Raw genomic sequence first — 14,813 nt, 5'->3', positions numbered from 1 at the left:
TCAGAAGTGTCAGGATTCTGAATACACATGACGTCCAGGCTGGATTTCATGTGTATTCATTATCAGGACACTTGATTAACGTTAACCCCTTCCCTCTTTGGCCGCTTTTGACCTTCCTGACAGAGCCTCATTTTTCAAATCTGACATGTTTCACTTTATGTGGTAATAACTCCGGAATGCTTTTACCTATCCAAGAGATTCCGAGATTGTTTTCTCGTGACATATTGTACTTTATGTTAGTGAAAAAATGTTCTCACATTTTCAAGAAAATTTCAAAATGCTATTTTTACAGGGGCCAGTTCAGTTGTGAAGTGGCTTTGAGGTCCTTAGATATTAGAAACCCCCAATAAGTCACCCCATTTTAAAGACTGCACCCCTCAAAGTATTCAAAACAGCATTTAGAAAGTTTCTTAACCCTTTAGACATTGCGCAGGAATTAAGGCAAAGTAGAGGTGAAATTTACAAAGTTCATTATTTTTTCCCAGAAATTCATTTTGAATCCATTTTTTTTGTACCACAGAATGTTTTACCCAAGAAATGCAACTCAATATTTATTGCCCAGGTTCTGCAGTTTTAGGAAATATCCCACATGTGGCTCTAGTGTGCTACTGGACTGAAGCACCGGCCTCAGAAGCAAAGGAGCACCTGGTGGATTTTGGGTCTCCTTTTTATTAGAATATATTTTAGGCACCATGTCAGCTTTGAACAGGTCTTGTGGAACTAAAACAGTGGAAACCCCCCAAAAGTGACCCCATTTGGGAAACTACACCCCTCGAGGAATTTTAGGGTTGTAGCAAGCATTTTGACCGGCCAGTATTTTTGCAAAAATTTTTGGAACTAGGCCATGAAAACGAAAATCTACATTTTTTTCAAATAAAATGTAGGTTTAGCTAATTTTTTTTCATTTCCACAAGGACTAAAGGAGAAAAAGCACCATAAAATTTGTAAAGAAATTTCTCCCGAGTAAAACAATACCCCACATGTGGTAATAAACGGCTGTTTGGAGACACGGCGAGGCTGAGAAGGGAAAGAGCGCCATTTGGCTTTTGGAACTCAAATTTAGCAGGAATGGTTTGCGGAGGCCATGTCACATTTACGAAGTCCCTGAGGAGACAAAACAGTGAAAACCCCCAACAAGTGACCCCATTTTGGAAACTACACCCTATGAGGAAATTATCTAGGGGTACAGTGAGCAGTTTGACCCCACAGGTGTTTTACAGAACTTATTGAAAGTAGGCCGTAAAAATGAAAATCTAAATTTTTTCAAATAAAATGTAGGTTTAGGTATTTTTTTTTTCATTTCCACATGGACTGAAGGAGAAAAATCACCACAACATTTGTAAAGCAACTTCTCCCGAGTAAAACAATACCCCACATGTGGTCACAAACATCTGTTTGGACACACGGTAGGGCTCAGAATGGAACTAGCACCATTTGGATTTTGGATAGTGTCTGGGCGCCATGTCACATTTGCTGAGCCCCTGTAGTACTAGTACAGTGGAAACACCCCAAAATTGACTCCATTTGGGAAACTGCACCCCCTGAGGAATCATCTAGGGGTATAGTGAAAATTTTGATCCCAAAGGTTTTTTGCTGAATTAATTAGAATTAAGCTATGAAAAATATATATTTTTTCCAACAAGATGTAGTTTTAGATCAACATTTTTCATTTTTACAAGGATTAGAGAAGAAAAAGCACCCCAACATTTGTAAAGTAATTTCTCCCGAGTACGGTAACACCCCATATGTGGTTATAATCAGCTGTTTACATATATGGGAGCATTCAGAAGAAAAGGAGCGGTATTTATCTTTTGGAGAAGAGATTTTGCTGGAATGGTTTGCGGACAGCATGTTGCATTTGCAAAACCCCTGATGTACCAAACAAAAGTGACCCCGTTTTAGAAACTACACCCCTAAAGGCATTTATCAAGGGGTGTAGTGAGAATTTAGACTCCACAGGTGTTTTTCAGAAATGAATACGCAGTGGATGCTGCAAAGTGAAAATTGCAATTTCTCCACTGATCTGCCTATTCATCGCACAATATGTTGTGCCCCTAGAGAATCTTACCCCATAAATTGTTAAGCGGGTTCTCCCGGGTATGGTAATGCCTTACTTGTGGCCATAAATTGCTGTTTGGGCACACTGTAGGGCTAAGAAGGGAAAGACCACCATTTTGGACATGGATTTTGCTTGGTAGTTTTGTTTGAGTTTTGCTGGTATTTCCGTTTATAATGTGGGGCATATGTAATCTGTGCGGAGTACATCAGGGTACATGTTATCTGTGCGGGGTACATCAGGGTATATGTAATCTGTGCGGAGTACATCAGGGGTATATGTAATCTGTGCGGAGTACATCAGGGGTATATGTAATCTGTGCGGAGTACATCAGGGGTATATGTAATCTGTGCGGAGTACATCAGGGCATAATAAGAGGGTATAATAATGGGGTAAATAATACAATTATGCATAGATGTGTGTTACGCTGTGAAGCGATCCGTTATGCGCAGGCCGGTGTCAGACTGATAAACGGTTTTCTTTCTTATCCCCTTCTGTAACGCTCTGCACCTTTTGGGGACTTTTTCTCCTTCGTAGTTTGGGAAATATTACTGGGAAAGTTTTGCGCTGGTATAATACGGGCACCCTCGCTTCCAGCGGATGCGCTATGTCCATTCCCTTTCCTAGTTCCTAAATACTAGGGCCCTGAAACTGCAGGAATGTTCCCCTCCGGCCTGCGCATTGAGATGTTTTTCATCACCGCATTACTAGTGCCATAACTTTTTTGTTTTTCAGTTGATTGAGCGGTGTGCGGGCTTGTTTTTTGCGAGACGGGCTGTAGATTTTATTGGTACCATTTTAGAACACATACGACTTTTTGATCACTTTTTATTTCATTTTTTGGTAAAGGAAATTACCAAAAACAAGCAATTCTGGAATAGTTTTTTATTGGTTTTTTTATCGGCATCCACAGTGCGCCCTAAAATACATGTTAGCTTTATTCTGCGGGTCCATACGATTACGGCGATACCAAATTTATATAGTTTTTTTTAATGTATTGCAGCTTTTGCACAATAAAAATCACTTTTTTTATAAAATCATTTGTTTTCTGTGTCGCCATATTCTAAGACCCATAACTTTATTATTTTTGCGTGCACAAAGCGGTGTCAGGGATTATTTTTTGCGGCACGGATTGTCGTTTTTTATTAGTACCATTTGAGTAAATGTGACTTTTTGATCACTTTTTATAGCATTTTTTGGAAGGAGATGTGACCTAAAAACAAAGATTCTGGCGTTGTTTTTCATGTTTTTTTTTACGGCGTTCACCGTGCAGGATAAATTACATAATTGTTTTGTAGTTTGGGTCGTTACGTACGCGGCGATACCAATTATGTATAGTTTTTTTTAATTTTTACGGTTTTTCCCATAATAAAAGACTTACTATGGGAAAAAAGTCAGTTTAGCTTTATTTTTATTTGAAACGTGTGTTTTTATTGTTTTACCACATTTTTATTATCTTTTTTTTACTTTTCTGACTCGTCCCACTAGGGGACATGAGGGCCTGATGCCCCAATCGCTACTCTAATACACTGCACTACATATGTAGTGCAGTGTATTAGCGCTGTCAGTTATTCACTGACAGAAAGCCTATGAGGACGCGCCGCAGGCGGTTCCTCATCGGCTCCCGTACAAGGCAGACTCGGACGCCATTTTCTGGTGTCCGATTGCCACAGCAACCCAGCGATTGCATCACTGGGTTGCCGGTAGGGTGAAAACCTATCAGATGCTGCGCTCTATTGAGCGCAGCATCTGAGGGGTTAATCTGCCGGATCGGAGAGTAGCTCCGGTCCTGGCATTACAGGAGGGTGCCAGCTGTACAATACAGCTGTCACCCCGCGGTGATGGTGCCGGTTCTGCTTCTGAGCCCGCACCATCACTGCGCCGTACATATACGGCGCTTTGCGGGAAGCACCTCCCGACAGCGCCGTACATGTACGGCGCATGTCGGGAAGGGGTTAATCTCTGTGTATGTGGCTGCACATCGCTGCTGTGTAAATCAATGGAGATGAGTGTATGATGCTGACTGGTCACTGATTGGTCAGCGTCATACACGTAAACACGCCCCGTTAAAAACACAATACACATATGTTGGACATAACGGAAAAAAAACACCCAATTGTCCATTTCAAAGCTCATTTGCATATATATAAAATCTCTCATAACTTGGCCAAAAATGAACGTTTTTAAAAAAAACAAAACGTTACGGTTATCTACATTGCAGCGCCGATCACATGCAATAGGAGATAGGGGTTTGAGAATCTGGTGACAGAGCCTCTTTAAGGTATGTTCCCACACACAGGATACATTGCAACAGAAAATCTGCAGCAGAATCTCTAGAGAAACGCTGGTAAATCGATCACAGAAATCTGCACCGAACAGTGCGTTTTTCCTGCTCATATTGCTGCGTTTTTTTCTGCGGATTTAGTGTTAAATAGGCTCTGTCACCAGATTATAAGTGCCCTATCTCCTACATAATCTGATTGGCGCTGTAATGTAGATAACAGCAGTGGTTTTTATTTTGAAAAACTCATTTTTTTAGCAAGTTACGAGCTAGTTTAGATTTATGCTAATTCATTTCTTAATAGACGACTGGGCGTGTTTTTACTTTTTACCAACTGGGTGTTGTACAGAGGAGTGTATGAGGCTGACCAATCAGTGACTAATCGGTGTCCTACACTACTCATTGTTCCAGCCCAGCTTCTTTCACTGCACAATCACACTGTAAGGGTATGTTCACACGCTTAACCAAAAACGTCTGAAAATACAGAGCTGTTTTCAAGGGAAAACAGCTCCTGATTTTCAGGCTTTTTTTTTTTTAGCAACTCGCGTTTTTCGCAGCGTTTTTTACAGCCGTTTTTGGAGCTGTTTTTCTATAGAGTCAATGAAAAATGGCTCAAGGGACATGCACTTTTTCGCAGCTGGTTTTTTTATGCGGCCGTTTCTCAAAACGGTTGCGTAAAAAAAACGGCCCATCAGAACAGAATGCAGTTTTCCCATTATAAGCAATGGGCAGATGTTTGTAAGCGTTCTGCTTCCAATTTTTCGGCCGTTTACGGAAAACGGCCGAAAATAAACCGTGTGAACATACCCGAACAATGAGAAGTGTATGACGCTGATTGGTCACCGATTTGACCAAGTGGGCGTTGTAAAGAGAAGTGTATGACGCTGACCAAAGTAAATATTGTTGTCTATTAAGAAAGTCATTAGCATAAATCTAAAATTGCTCATAATTTGCTCAAAAATGATGGTTTTTCAAAATAAAAACCACTGTTATCTACATTACAGCGCCGATCCCATTATGTAGGAGATAGGGCACTTATAATCTGGTGACAGAGACTCTTTAAACATTGGTTATAGCAAAGTATATGCGTACCTGCGGATTTCCAGCTGCGAAAACACTGTAAAAACCACAACATAAATCTGTTGCAGAATTTCTGCTCCCCATTGAAGTCTATAGGCCAAGCACGCAGCATCTTCGCACAGAACAGGCAGCATAAGTCGACCTGCTGCAGAATTGAAAACCGAACCGCAGAACACTTTCCGCACGACATTTGTGCTTTTTCTTTCCGCAGCGTGTGGCTGGGATTTTCTAAATCTTATTCACTTTGCTGCTACTGTAAATGCTGCGGAATTTCCGTACAGAATTCCGTTGCCGAAATTCCGCAGAGTTTACGCTACGTGGGAACTCAGTGTACATATACTACTCCATAGACACGGCATGTATCCACAGGAATTAATAATCGTGACAGAATTATAACAAAAACTAGTGCAAATGAAAAATGGGCCAAATGCCCATACCAACCAATCGATTGGTTAATATGGGCAACAGCTCCATTTCTTTTTATCTACTAGTTTTAGTAAATCACTAGAACTGCTGTGTGAACGGCCCCATTGAAATACAGAAGTCCTTGTGGCGGCCGTTGTTTTAACGGCCATGATACACGCTCGTCTGAACGAGTCCTTCGTCATCACCCCTATAACCTCAGTTTCATTGGCCCGGCTTATCTTAATGATGTATCACCTAATGTACTAATTGTCTTCGTGTAACATCATAAGGCCCTTTTACACTGGGAAATTATCGTGCAGACGAGCGTTCGTATAACGCTTATTGTCGATAATTGCCCTGTTTACACAGGGCAGCGATCAGCAGAAAGAACGAGCAAACGCTCAATCATCCTCTGTTTGTATCGTTTTAAAAAAGTGAAATGTTATCGTTGTCGGCAGCGCGTCTCCCTGTGACAATGATAATTTATGGGGAGGAGAAATTGTAGAAACGACCGCTCGTCACCATCCATAGCTCCGTGTGACAGGAGCAAACAAGCGCCAATCAACAGTGTTTCGTTAATCGGCGTTCGCTGCACCGGCCAATTGTAGGCCGGTGTAAAAGGCTGTTTAGGCTTCGTTCACATCCTCGTCGGGGTTCCGTTCAGAAGTTTCGTCAGACCTTTCCTTCAGGGGAACCCATGAACAGAAACCATAGCTATCCATTTGCATTACCATTGATTTCAATGGTAATGCTTCCATTGCTAACGGTTTACGTTTGTCTCCGTTCCATAAGGTTTCCGTTTTTTTTTGAGGAATCAATAGCGCAAATCGACTACTAAAATGGAAAACTTACTGAACGGAGACAAATGGAAACCATTAGCAACGGAAGCATTACTTTTTTCTCTGACGGAATGGTCTGACAGAACCCATCCCCGACGCAGATGTGAACAAAGCCTTAAAGGGAAGGTGTCAAAAATTTTTTTTATATGTTTTGGATTTTAGTATGTTATTAAAATTAATTTTATTTATTTGTGTTTGTGTGTTTAACTTTTTTCTGACTTTTACTTCTCTATCGGAGCTGCCATTTTTTTTTTTCATCTCTGTATGTGACGATTAACGACACATACAGAGATGGAATATGGCACATACATCCCCATAGAGAATGCGAACGGGAGCCGTTCCCACACAGACGGCGTACACTATAGTGAATGGAACGGCGCATGCAGCATAAAGCAATGAGGTTGCTCTACCACATGCCAATGCTGCAATTTTGGGAATTGCTCCCTCTAGTGACCAGCACATGGAAAGGTTATAAATTAGAATCTAATTTATAATATTTCCTGACTTGTGAAAAAATTAGAACAATGTGTAATCATTTATATACTAACTGTTTAACCCGTTAGTGACCGCCAATACGCCTTTTAACGGCGGCCACTAACGGGCTTTATTCTGATGCATATGCCTTTTTACGGCACTGCATCAGGATAAAGTAAACAGAGCAGGGAGCGTCAAATCTCCCTGCTCTCAGCTGCTAGAGGAAGCTGAGGGCTAGGGGCGTCCCTGCTCTGCCGGGTGAGATCAATATTAGTATTGATCTCACCCGTTTAACCCTTCAATAGCGTGCACCGCATCTGAGTGGTTTTGGAGAGAGGGAGGGAGCTAACAAAGGCCCCCAGGTCTGCCTGGAGCGAATGCCTGCTAGATCATGCCGGAGGCATGACCTAGCAGATGCCTGTCCGTTTTAAACGGACAGGCAGTAAGTAATACACTGCAATACAAAAGTATTGCAGTGTATTACAATAGCGATCGGAGAATCGCATATTTAAGTCCCCTAATGGGACTAGTAAAAAATAAAAAAGTTTAATAAAGTAAAAAAAAAAAAATTTGAAAAAAAAAATGAAAAACCCAGCTTTTCCCCTTACAAAATGCTTTACTATTAAAAAAAACAAAATAAAGTAAAAAAGTTACACATATTTGGTAACGACCCCGACTATAAATGTATTACATTATTTAACCCGCACGGTGAACACCGTAAAAAATGGCCCCTTGCTTGCTGCTGTCAGTGAGTAGCTGACAACTCTAATACACTGCACTACGAATGTAGTGCAGAGTGTTAGAATAGCGATCAGGGCCTCCTGCCCCCAAGTACACTATTGGGACAAAGTAATAAAGTTAAAAAAAAAAAAAAAAAAAAAGTTGTGTAAAAAGAAGAAAATAAAAAAAAGTTTTAAGAGTGAAAATCCCCATTTTTCCCTTAGGCTGTGTTCACACTGAGTTTTTTGTAGGAGGAAAATTCCTCCTGCAAAAACTGCTCCAGACGTTTTTTGCACAGTGGTTTGACAAAAACTTGTCAAAACACTCGTCGAGGCTTCTTTTTCCCATTTCTGACTGATTGAAATGGGGTTTTGGAGGCGGAAACCACCTCAAGATAGGTCATGTTGCTTCTTTTTAACGTGACGCGTTTTTTTTGCTCGCGTTTAACAAAAAAAAAAAAACTCGTCCGCCTCCCATTGAAATCAATGGGAGGCATTTTCGGGTGGTTTTTGCGGAGCGCTTTCCGCGCCAAAAAACTGTGTGAACAGGGCCTTTTCAGTCCTTTATTATTAATAAAAATAGATAGACAAATAAACTATACATAATTGGTATCGCCACGCCCGTAACGGCCTGAAGTACAAAATTATTTTGTTATTTATCCCGCGCGGTGAACGTCATAAAAGAAAATAATAATAAACCGTACCAAAATCACAATTGTTTGGTCACTTTACCTCCCAAAAAATGGAATAAAGAGATGAAAAAGTCGCATGTACCTAAAAATGGTAAGGGTATGTTCACACGGCCTATTTACGGACGCAATTCGGGCGTTTTAAGAAGTGTCATGTCAAATATGTGGTTTTTTTTTAACATTTTCATTTTTTTCCTATAATAAAAGACTTATTATAGGAAAAAAAGCATTTTTTGTTTTTGTGACTTCTAACTTAATTTTGACACTTTTATAAAACATTTTTATTAGTTTTTTTTTTTTTTTTACTTTTTACTTGAAGACCTGTAGTATTGATCGTTGCTATAATACATTACACTACCTAGGTAGTATAATGTATTATAAACTGTCAGTGTGGCGCTGAAAGTCACACGGACAGGAAGCCTATGAGGACCAGCCTCTGGCTGGTACTCATAGGCTGCTGTGCATGGCAGACCCGGGGGCCGTTGTATGGCCTCCGGTTTTGCAATGACAACCGATGGCAGCACCCACAATCGGTCCTCGGGAAAGTTTGTTGTAGCAACAAACTTTCCAGTTCGTTGCTACAACAAACTTTCCCTGCGATCACATGACCGGGACCTAAACCAATCAGGTCCCAGTCATGTCTCCGGGACTAGAGGCAGGGGTTAACAGCGCGATCCGGGTGTCAGCGCTACTCAGACACCCGGATCACGCTTTTAACACCCACCGTGAATTCACGTTGGCGCTGCAGAGCCCAGCAAGCTCCGACGTGAATTTACTGTGGGTGGTCGGGAAGCGGTTAAAACATAATGATCATCATCAAGTCAATGACCTAAAAGTGTGTAGGCCAGATCCCCCTCGAGTATGGGGCATAATAAAAGGAACACTCCAGGCAAAAAACTGATAGACTGGGGCAGATCTATCTAATTTATATATATATATATATATATATATATATATATATATATATATATTATATATATAAACACCTGACGTAATTACATAGAATAAAGTGGCTTTTCAAACACCATGTTTATGAAGCCCAACATGCGAGTCAGTAAAGTGGGCTAGAAAAGTGTATCTAGAAAAGTGGCAAAAAACAACAGCAGGTCCCGCAGTCGTATGTTACAGTGGGAGAGACAGATATTGATCAATCTAACTCACTGCTTTATGGCTAGTGCAGGGCCTGAGATGTCGGTGCCCAACTCAGGAACTTAAAGACCAAAGAAAAAGTCATGCACAAAACCTCTAGTTTACCAAAGTAATGAATTACAACGTAATTAAGGGTTCTCTGGCTCTTTTATATCGATGGCCTATCCTTAGGATAGGTCATCAATATTATATTGGTGGCAGCCCGACTCCCCAAACGATCAGTTGACTAAGGCCCTGTTCACACAGAGTTTTTTTTGACGAGTTTCTTGGCGCGGAAACCGCTCCGCAAAACTCGTGAAAAACCGCCCGAAAATGCCTCCCATTGATTTCAATGGGAGTTGGACGAGTTTTTTTTACCACAAGCAAAAAAAAACGTGTCGCGGTAAAAAGAAGCAACATGACGTATCTGGAGGCGGTTTCCGCCTCCAAAACCCCATTTCAAATCAGTCAGAAAGGGTAAAAAAAAAAAAAACACCTCGACGAGTGTTTTGACGAGTTTTTGTCAAACCACTGTGCAAAAAAACGTCTGGAGCAGTTTTTGCAGGAGGAATTTTCCTCCTGCAAAAAAACTCAGTGTGAACACAGCCTAAAGCCTCATGCACACGACCGTAAAAACACCCGTTATTACGGGTCGTAATTACGACCCGAAATAACGGGCCCATAGACTTCTGTTGGCCACGGGTACCTTCCCGTTTTCTCACGGGAAGGTGCCCGTGCTGTTGAAAAAGATAGAACATGTTCTATTTTTTTATTTTACGGGCCGTGCTGTTATACTTTATAATGGGAGCACGGCTCGGAAAAACGTCTGGCTGCCCGTAATTACGAGCACGGTCGTGTGCATGGGGCCTAAAGGGGATTCGGCGACGAATGGCACAGCCTCTTCATTGTTTGGCAGGCACAGCGCCGTATACTTCTGTAGTGGCTGTGACTGGGATTGCAGTTCTCTGAAGCCTGGTCCTATTCACTTGAATGGGATTGGAACTGAAATCACAGGCAAAGCCGCTATGGAAGTGTATGGCGCTGTGCCTGGCAAACTATGAAGAGGTCCTTTCAGTTAGATGATCGGTGAGGTTCCAGGGGTCAGACCCCCACTGGTCTGATATGGACGACTTATCCTGGGGAAAGACCGTCAATATAAAAACCCGGGAGAACCCCTTTAATGACTGCCTGTCAATAGGACAAATTAATCTGGGTTTGGCTATTGCCATGGCCATACACATTAAGCCACCATGCGGCCGATCAATCGTACAACTAATCTGACCCTCAGCATGCCAGGCAAATCAGAGACATTTTTTAAATTTATTTTTTAGTTTAACCAGTTCAGGACCGGGCTATTTTGTGCCTTCAGGACCAGACACCGTTTAGCCCTTTTTAGAACGTGTTAGTTAAACGGCTACAACTTTTTTATTTGTTGGGCTAACTACGTGATTTTTGCCACGTTTTTTTTTCCGTAGACAATGCAGGTTTCTTTTTTTATTGTTTTTATACACATCTTTTTTGCTATTTTAGCATTTTTATTCATAAAGTTTGAAAATAGTAAAAAAATAAGCTTTTTTACGTTTCAGCTATTTTTTTTTGGTAATAACATAGTTTTACCCTAAAATAGACCTTTTATTTGTGATCGTCATTGTCTACCGTAAATTTTAATATATTACATGTCTATATTAGGGTAATTGGGTCAGCGCTAGCGTTACAACAATGATTGGCGGGGGGAACGTTTTTTTTGGGGTGGGTATTTTATGTGTATTTATTATTTCATTTTTCTTTGCACTTGACTTTATTATTTTTTTTATTACTATGGTCTGTCACTCAAAAGGTCAGAAAAGACCTTTGGGGAACTTTATATATATTTTTTCTTTCTTTTACACCATGTTTTTCCCCTGTATTTGGAGCTGCACAGCAGCCCCAGTTACAGGGGAAATCAGCCCTCTCATAGTGACTATTGTCACTAATAGGGCTGTGCTGGGTCTAGTTAGACCCAGCAGCAGTCTGTCAGTAACGGCACCCGGTGATCATGTGACCAGTCACATGAACACCAGGAGGAATAGAGACAGCGGCGCGGCCGCTGCCTCTATTCCTATACACAGCGTTCATTGAGCGCTGTGTACAAGTCATCAGAGAAGACAGAAGCAGCGAAAGATGCTTCTATCCACTCCTCAGGGTCCCCGGCAGTCACTGACAGCCGGACACCCGACATTCAGCTGCCCAATCACGTGGGCAGCAAGTTAAAACCCTGAGCCATAAAAAGTCTATGGCTTGGGTTTTAAGGACACTGACCGCTGGCCGTAAAAACACAGCCAGTGGTCGGGAACCAGTTAAAAATAAAAAAACAAACCAAATCTGCTTGTGGAAAGTGGCCTACTATTGTCAGTAAGAAGCCAATTGCACGTTGTTTCAGCCAGTGACTGGCCCAAAAAAAAAACAAAAAAAAAACAAACCTGACCAATAACCTTATTGGTTAACATTGGTCATTGACCATCGTAAGCGATTGTTCATCCCAAATTTTCTAACAATGAACAGCTATTTTGACCAACTCTTATCTAAAGGTATGGTGCCCTGTAAAGGTTTTAGGAATAGTGCTGGCCTCCTTTGTTCCTGTGAAAACGCCCATCAATATTGAGGTATGTTCACACGGCCTATTTACGGACGTAATTCGGGCGGTTTGGACCCGAATTACGTCCGAAAATAGCTCCTCAATAGCGCTGACAAACATCTGCCCATTGAAAGCAATGGGCAGCCGTTTGTCTGTTCACACGAGGCGTAATTTACGCGCCGCTGTCAAATGACGGCGCGTAAATAGACGCCCGCGTCAAAGAAGTGACCTGTCACTTCTTTGGCCGTAATTGGAGCCGTTATTCATTGACTCCAATGAATAGCAGCGCCAATTACGTCCGTAATGGACGCGGCATTCAAGCGCCTGCACATGCCGTTACGGCTGAAATTACGGGGATGTTTTCAAGCTGAAAAATCCCCGTAATTTCAGCCGTTACGGACGCCCTCGTGTGAACATACCCTTACACTCCAACATACACTTGAAATGAGCCTGCAAACAGTTTCCCATTGATTTCAATGAGAAATACACGGTGCGGTTCACATGAGCTGGCGGTCCGACTGCTGAAATTTTTGGAGCTGGTTTTCCATTGACACTATGAAGGATATCTCAAAATAAGCTTAAAATTAAAAAAAAACTGGTGTTTTTAGCAACTCCGTAATTTTCAGCCACTTCTTTTTCTACTTGTGAACATATGTTCACACGGCATATTTTCAGATCAAATCAATGGGAAAAAACAGCGTTCTGTTCCGACGGGTTGTTTTTTTACGTGCCCGTTTTTCAAAACAGCCACGGAAAAAAAAACAGCCGCGAAAAAGAAGTGCATGTCACTTCTTGGGACGTTTTTTGGAGCAGTTTTTCATAGACGCTATAGAAAAACTGCTGCAAAAACGGCCGAAAAACACGACTTTGAATAAAAAAACGTCTGAAAATCAGGAGCAGTTTTCTCTTGAAAACAGCTCCGTATTTTCAGACGTTTTTTGTTTTGTGTGTGCACATACCCTAGTAATGTTTTGCACGCCAAGCTTTATCACCCACTATTCTTGACCCTCTAAGGGTATGTTCACACGCAGTGACCAAACACACAGAGCTGTTTTCAGGCGAAAACAGCTCCTGATTTTCAGACTTTTTTTTTTTTTTTTTCTTTTTAACAACTCGTGTTTTTCACGGCCGTTTTTGGAGCCGTTTTTCAATGGAGTCAATGAAAAACGCCTCCAAAAACGTCCCAAGTGTCCTGCACTTCTTTTGACGTGCCGTCATTTTACGCACCATCTTTTGACAGCGACGCGTAAAATAAAGGATCGTGGGAACAGAACATCGTAAGACCCATTGCAAGCAATGGGCAGAGGTTTGTAGGTGTATTAGGGGCGTTTTTTCAGGCGTAATTCGAGGCGTAAAGCGCCCGAAAATAGGCCGTGTGAACATACCCTAAAGCTCTTGGACGAATAGATGAGAGTCCCTGCACATACAGTAGTGCAGAGTGCAGGCTGCTACATTATGGCCACATCCTTCAGGCCATGTGATGTAGATAGAGCACTAGACAGGTTTTGTTGTGCCGTCACTCCACACTCAAGTATAGGGGCCTCAGCTCTATTGTCTACTCCACAAAGCCCAGTGCTGGTGTTGTCAGCTCCGTCCTATGGTCACCCCAATTATCTGCCCCCCATTAATTATGTAATATTAGAATAGCACTGCCCACCCTTGTGGCACCTGGCCCTTCCTCACCTTGAAGTAGCCCCCTTCATAGAAGGTGTTGGGGGGGCCGAATATCGCCACCTCCCAGTTGTACAAATCCGCCTCATCAACCAGGGTGACCCGGAACCCCTCCACTGGCTCCTCCTGCAGCCCCTTCAGTTCGAACAACAACGCCTTCTGGGAGCTGGGCACCAGCAGTATTCCCCGGGACATAGCGACTTTGCTCCCCGATATCCTACTTGGGGCCTTCGGTCTCCTTCACGCACAGCACGCTGGGATTGGTAGTTCTGTTCGTGAACGAGGACGTTCTGTCAGGACATGTCACTGAACGCGGCAATGGTTGCGGTGTTGAGTAGAGGAAGGAACAGAGTGAGGGATATCACGGAGGTGCGGACTACAACTCCCAGCAGCTCATGAGGCGGGCCCGTGACGTCTCTGAGGGGGTTGTGGCTTCGGTAGAAGAGGCTGCCAGGGGGGTGGACGGCTGGTGTTGAGCGATGCTGTGACGTATGACTTTATGCAGCTGTTGCGTATGATGGTTATATGTAATGGACACCATAGAGAACACGTGTAAGAATAGCGCGAATAACTTGATCGGGTGTATGCACTGGCACTCATAGGGACAGCGACCCTTATCCATTGAGACCCATTATCACTACTTTACCTCACATTTCCAGTTTGGAAAAACCTCCAACCATTTTTGTCGTTAAGGAAAACCAGGGTGAAAAGATGTATTTACCTGAGTGAGATTTTTATAAACTCCATTCACACATTACCGTAAAATGTGACATTTTTTATTTAAAAAAAAAAAAATGTTGCTGTTACTTAGACCTGTGGCATCCAGTATCCCAAACGCAGCTACGCATGGGTGTAAA

The 14,813-nt window shown here is 42.2% G+C and overlaps 1 protein-coding gene across 1 annotated transcript in view; it reads right to left on the bottom strand.

Moving 5' to 3' along the window:
- CDC34 (cell division cycle 34, ubiquitin conjugating enzyme) overlaps positions 1-14,446 on the bottom strand; it is a 43,467-nt gene extending 29,021 nt beyond the window's left edge. The window contains exon 1 of the mRNA XM_075825455.1: positions 13,969-14,446. Coding sequence (XP_075681570.1) covers positions 13,969-14,151 — 183 coding nt within the window. The 5' untranslated portion in view covers positions 14,152-14,446. The remainder of the gene's footprint in view (positions 1-13,968) is intronic.
- Positions 14,447-14,813: the final 367 nt, after the last annotated feature.

Source organism: Rhinoderma darwinii, chromosome 1 (assembly GCF_050947455.1).
Source record: "Rhinoderma darwinii isolate aRhiDar2 chromosome 1, aRhiDar2.hap1, whole genome shotgun sequence".
Lineage (NCBI taxonomy): Eukaryota > Metazoa > Chordata > Amphibia > Anura > Rhinodermatidae > Rhinoderma > Rhinoderma darwinii.
The sequence above is the reverse complement of the archived record's forward strand: the minus strand, read 5'-3'. Positions and strand labels throughout refer to the sequence as shown.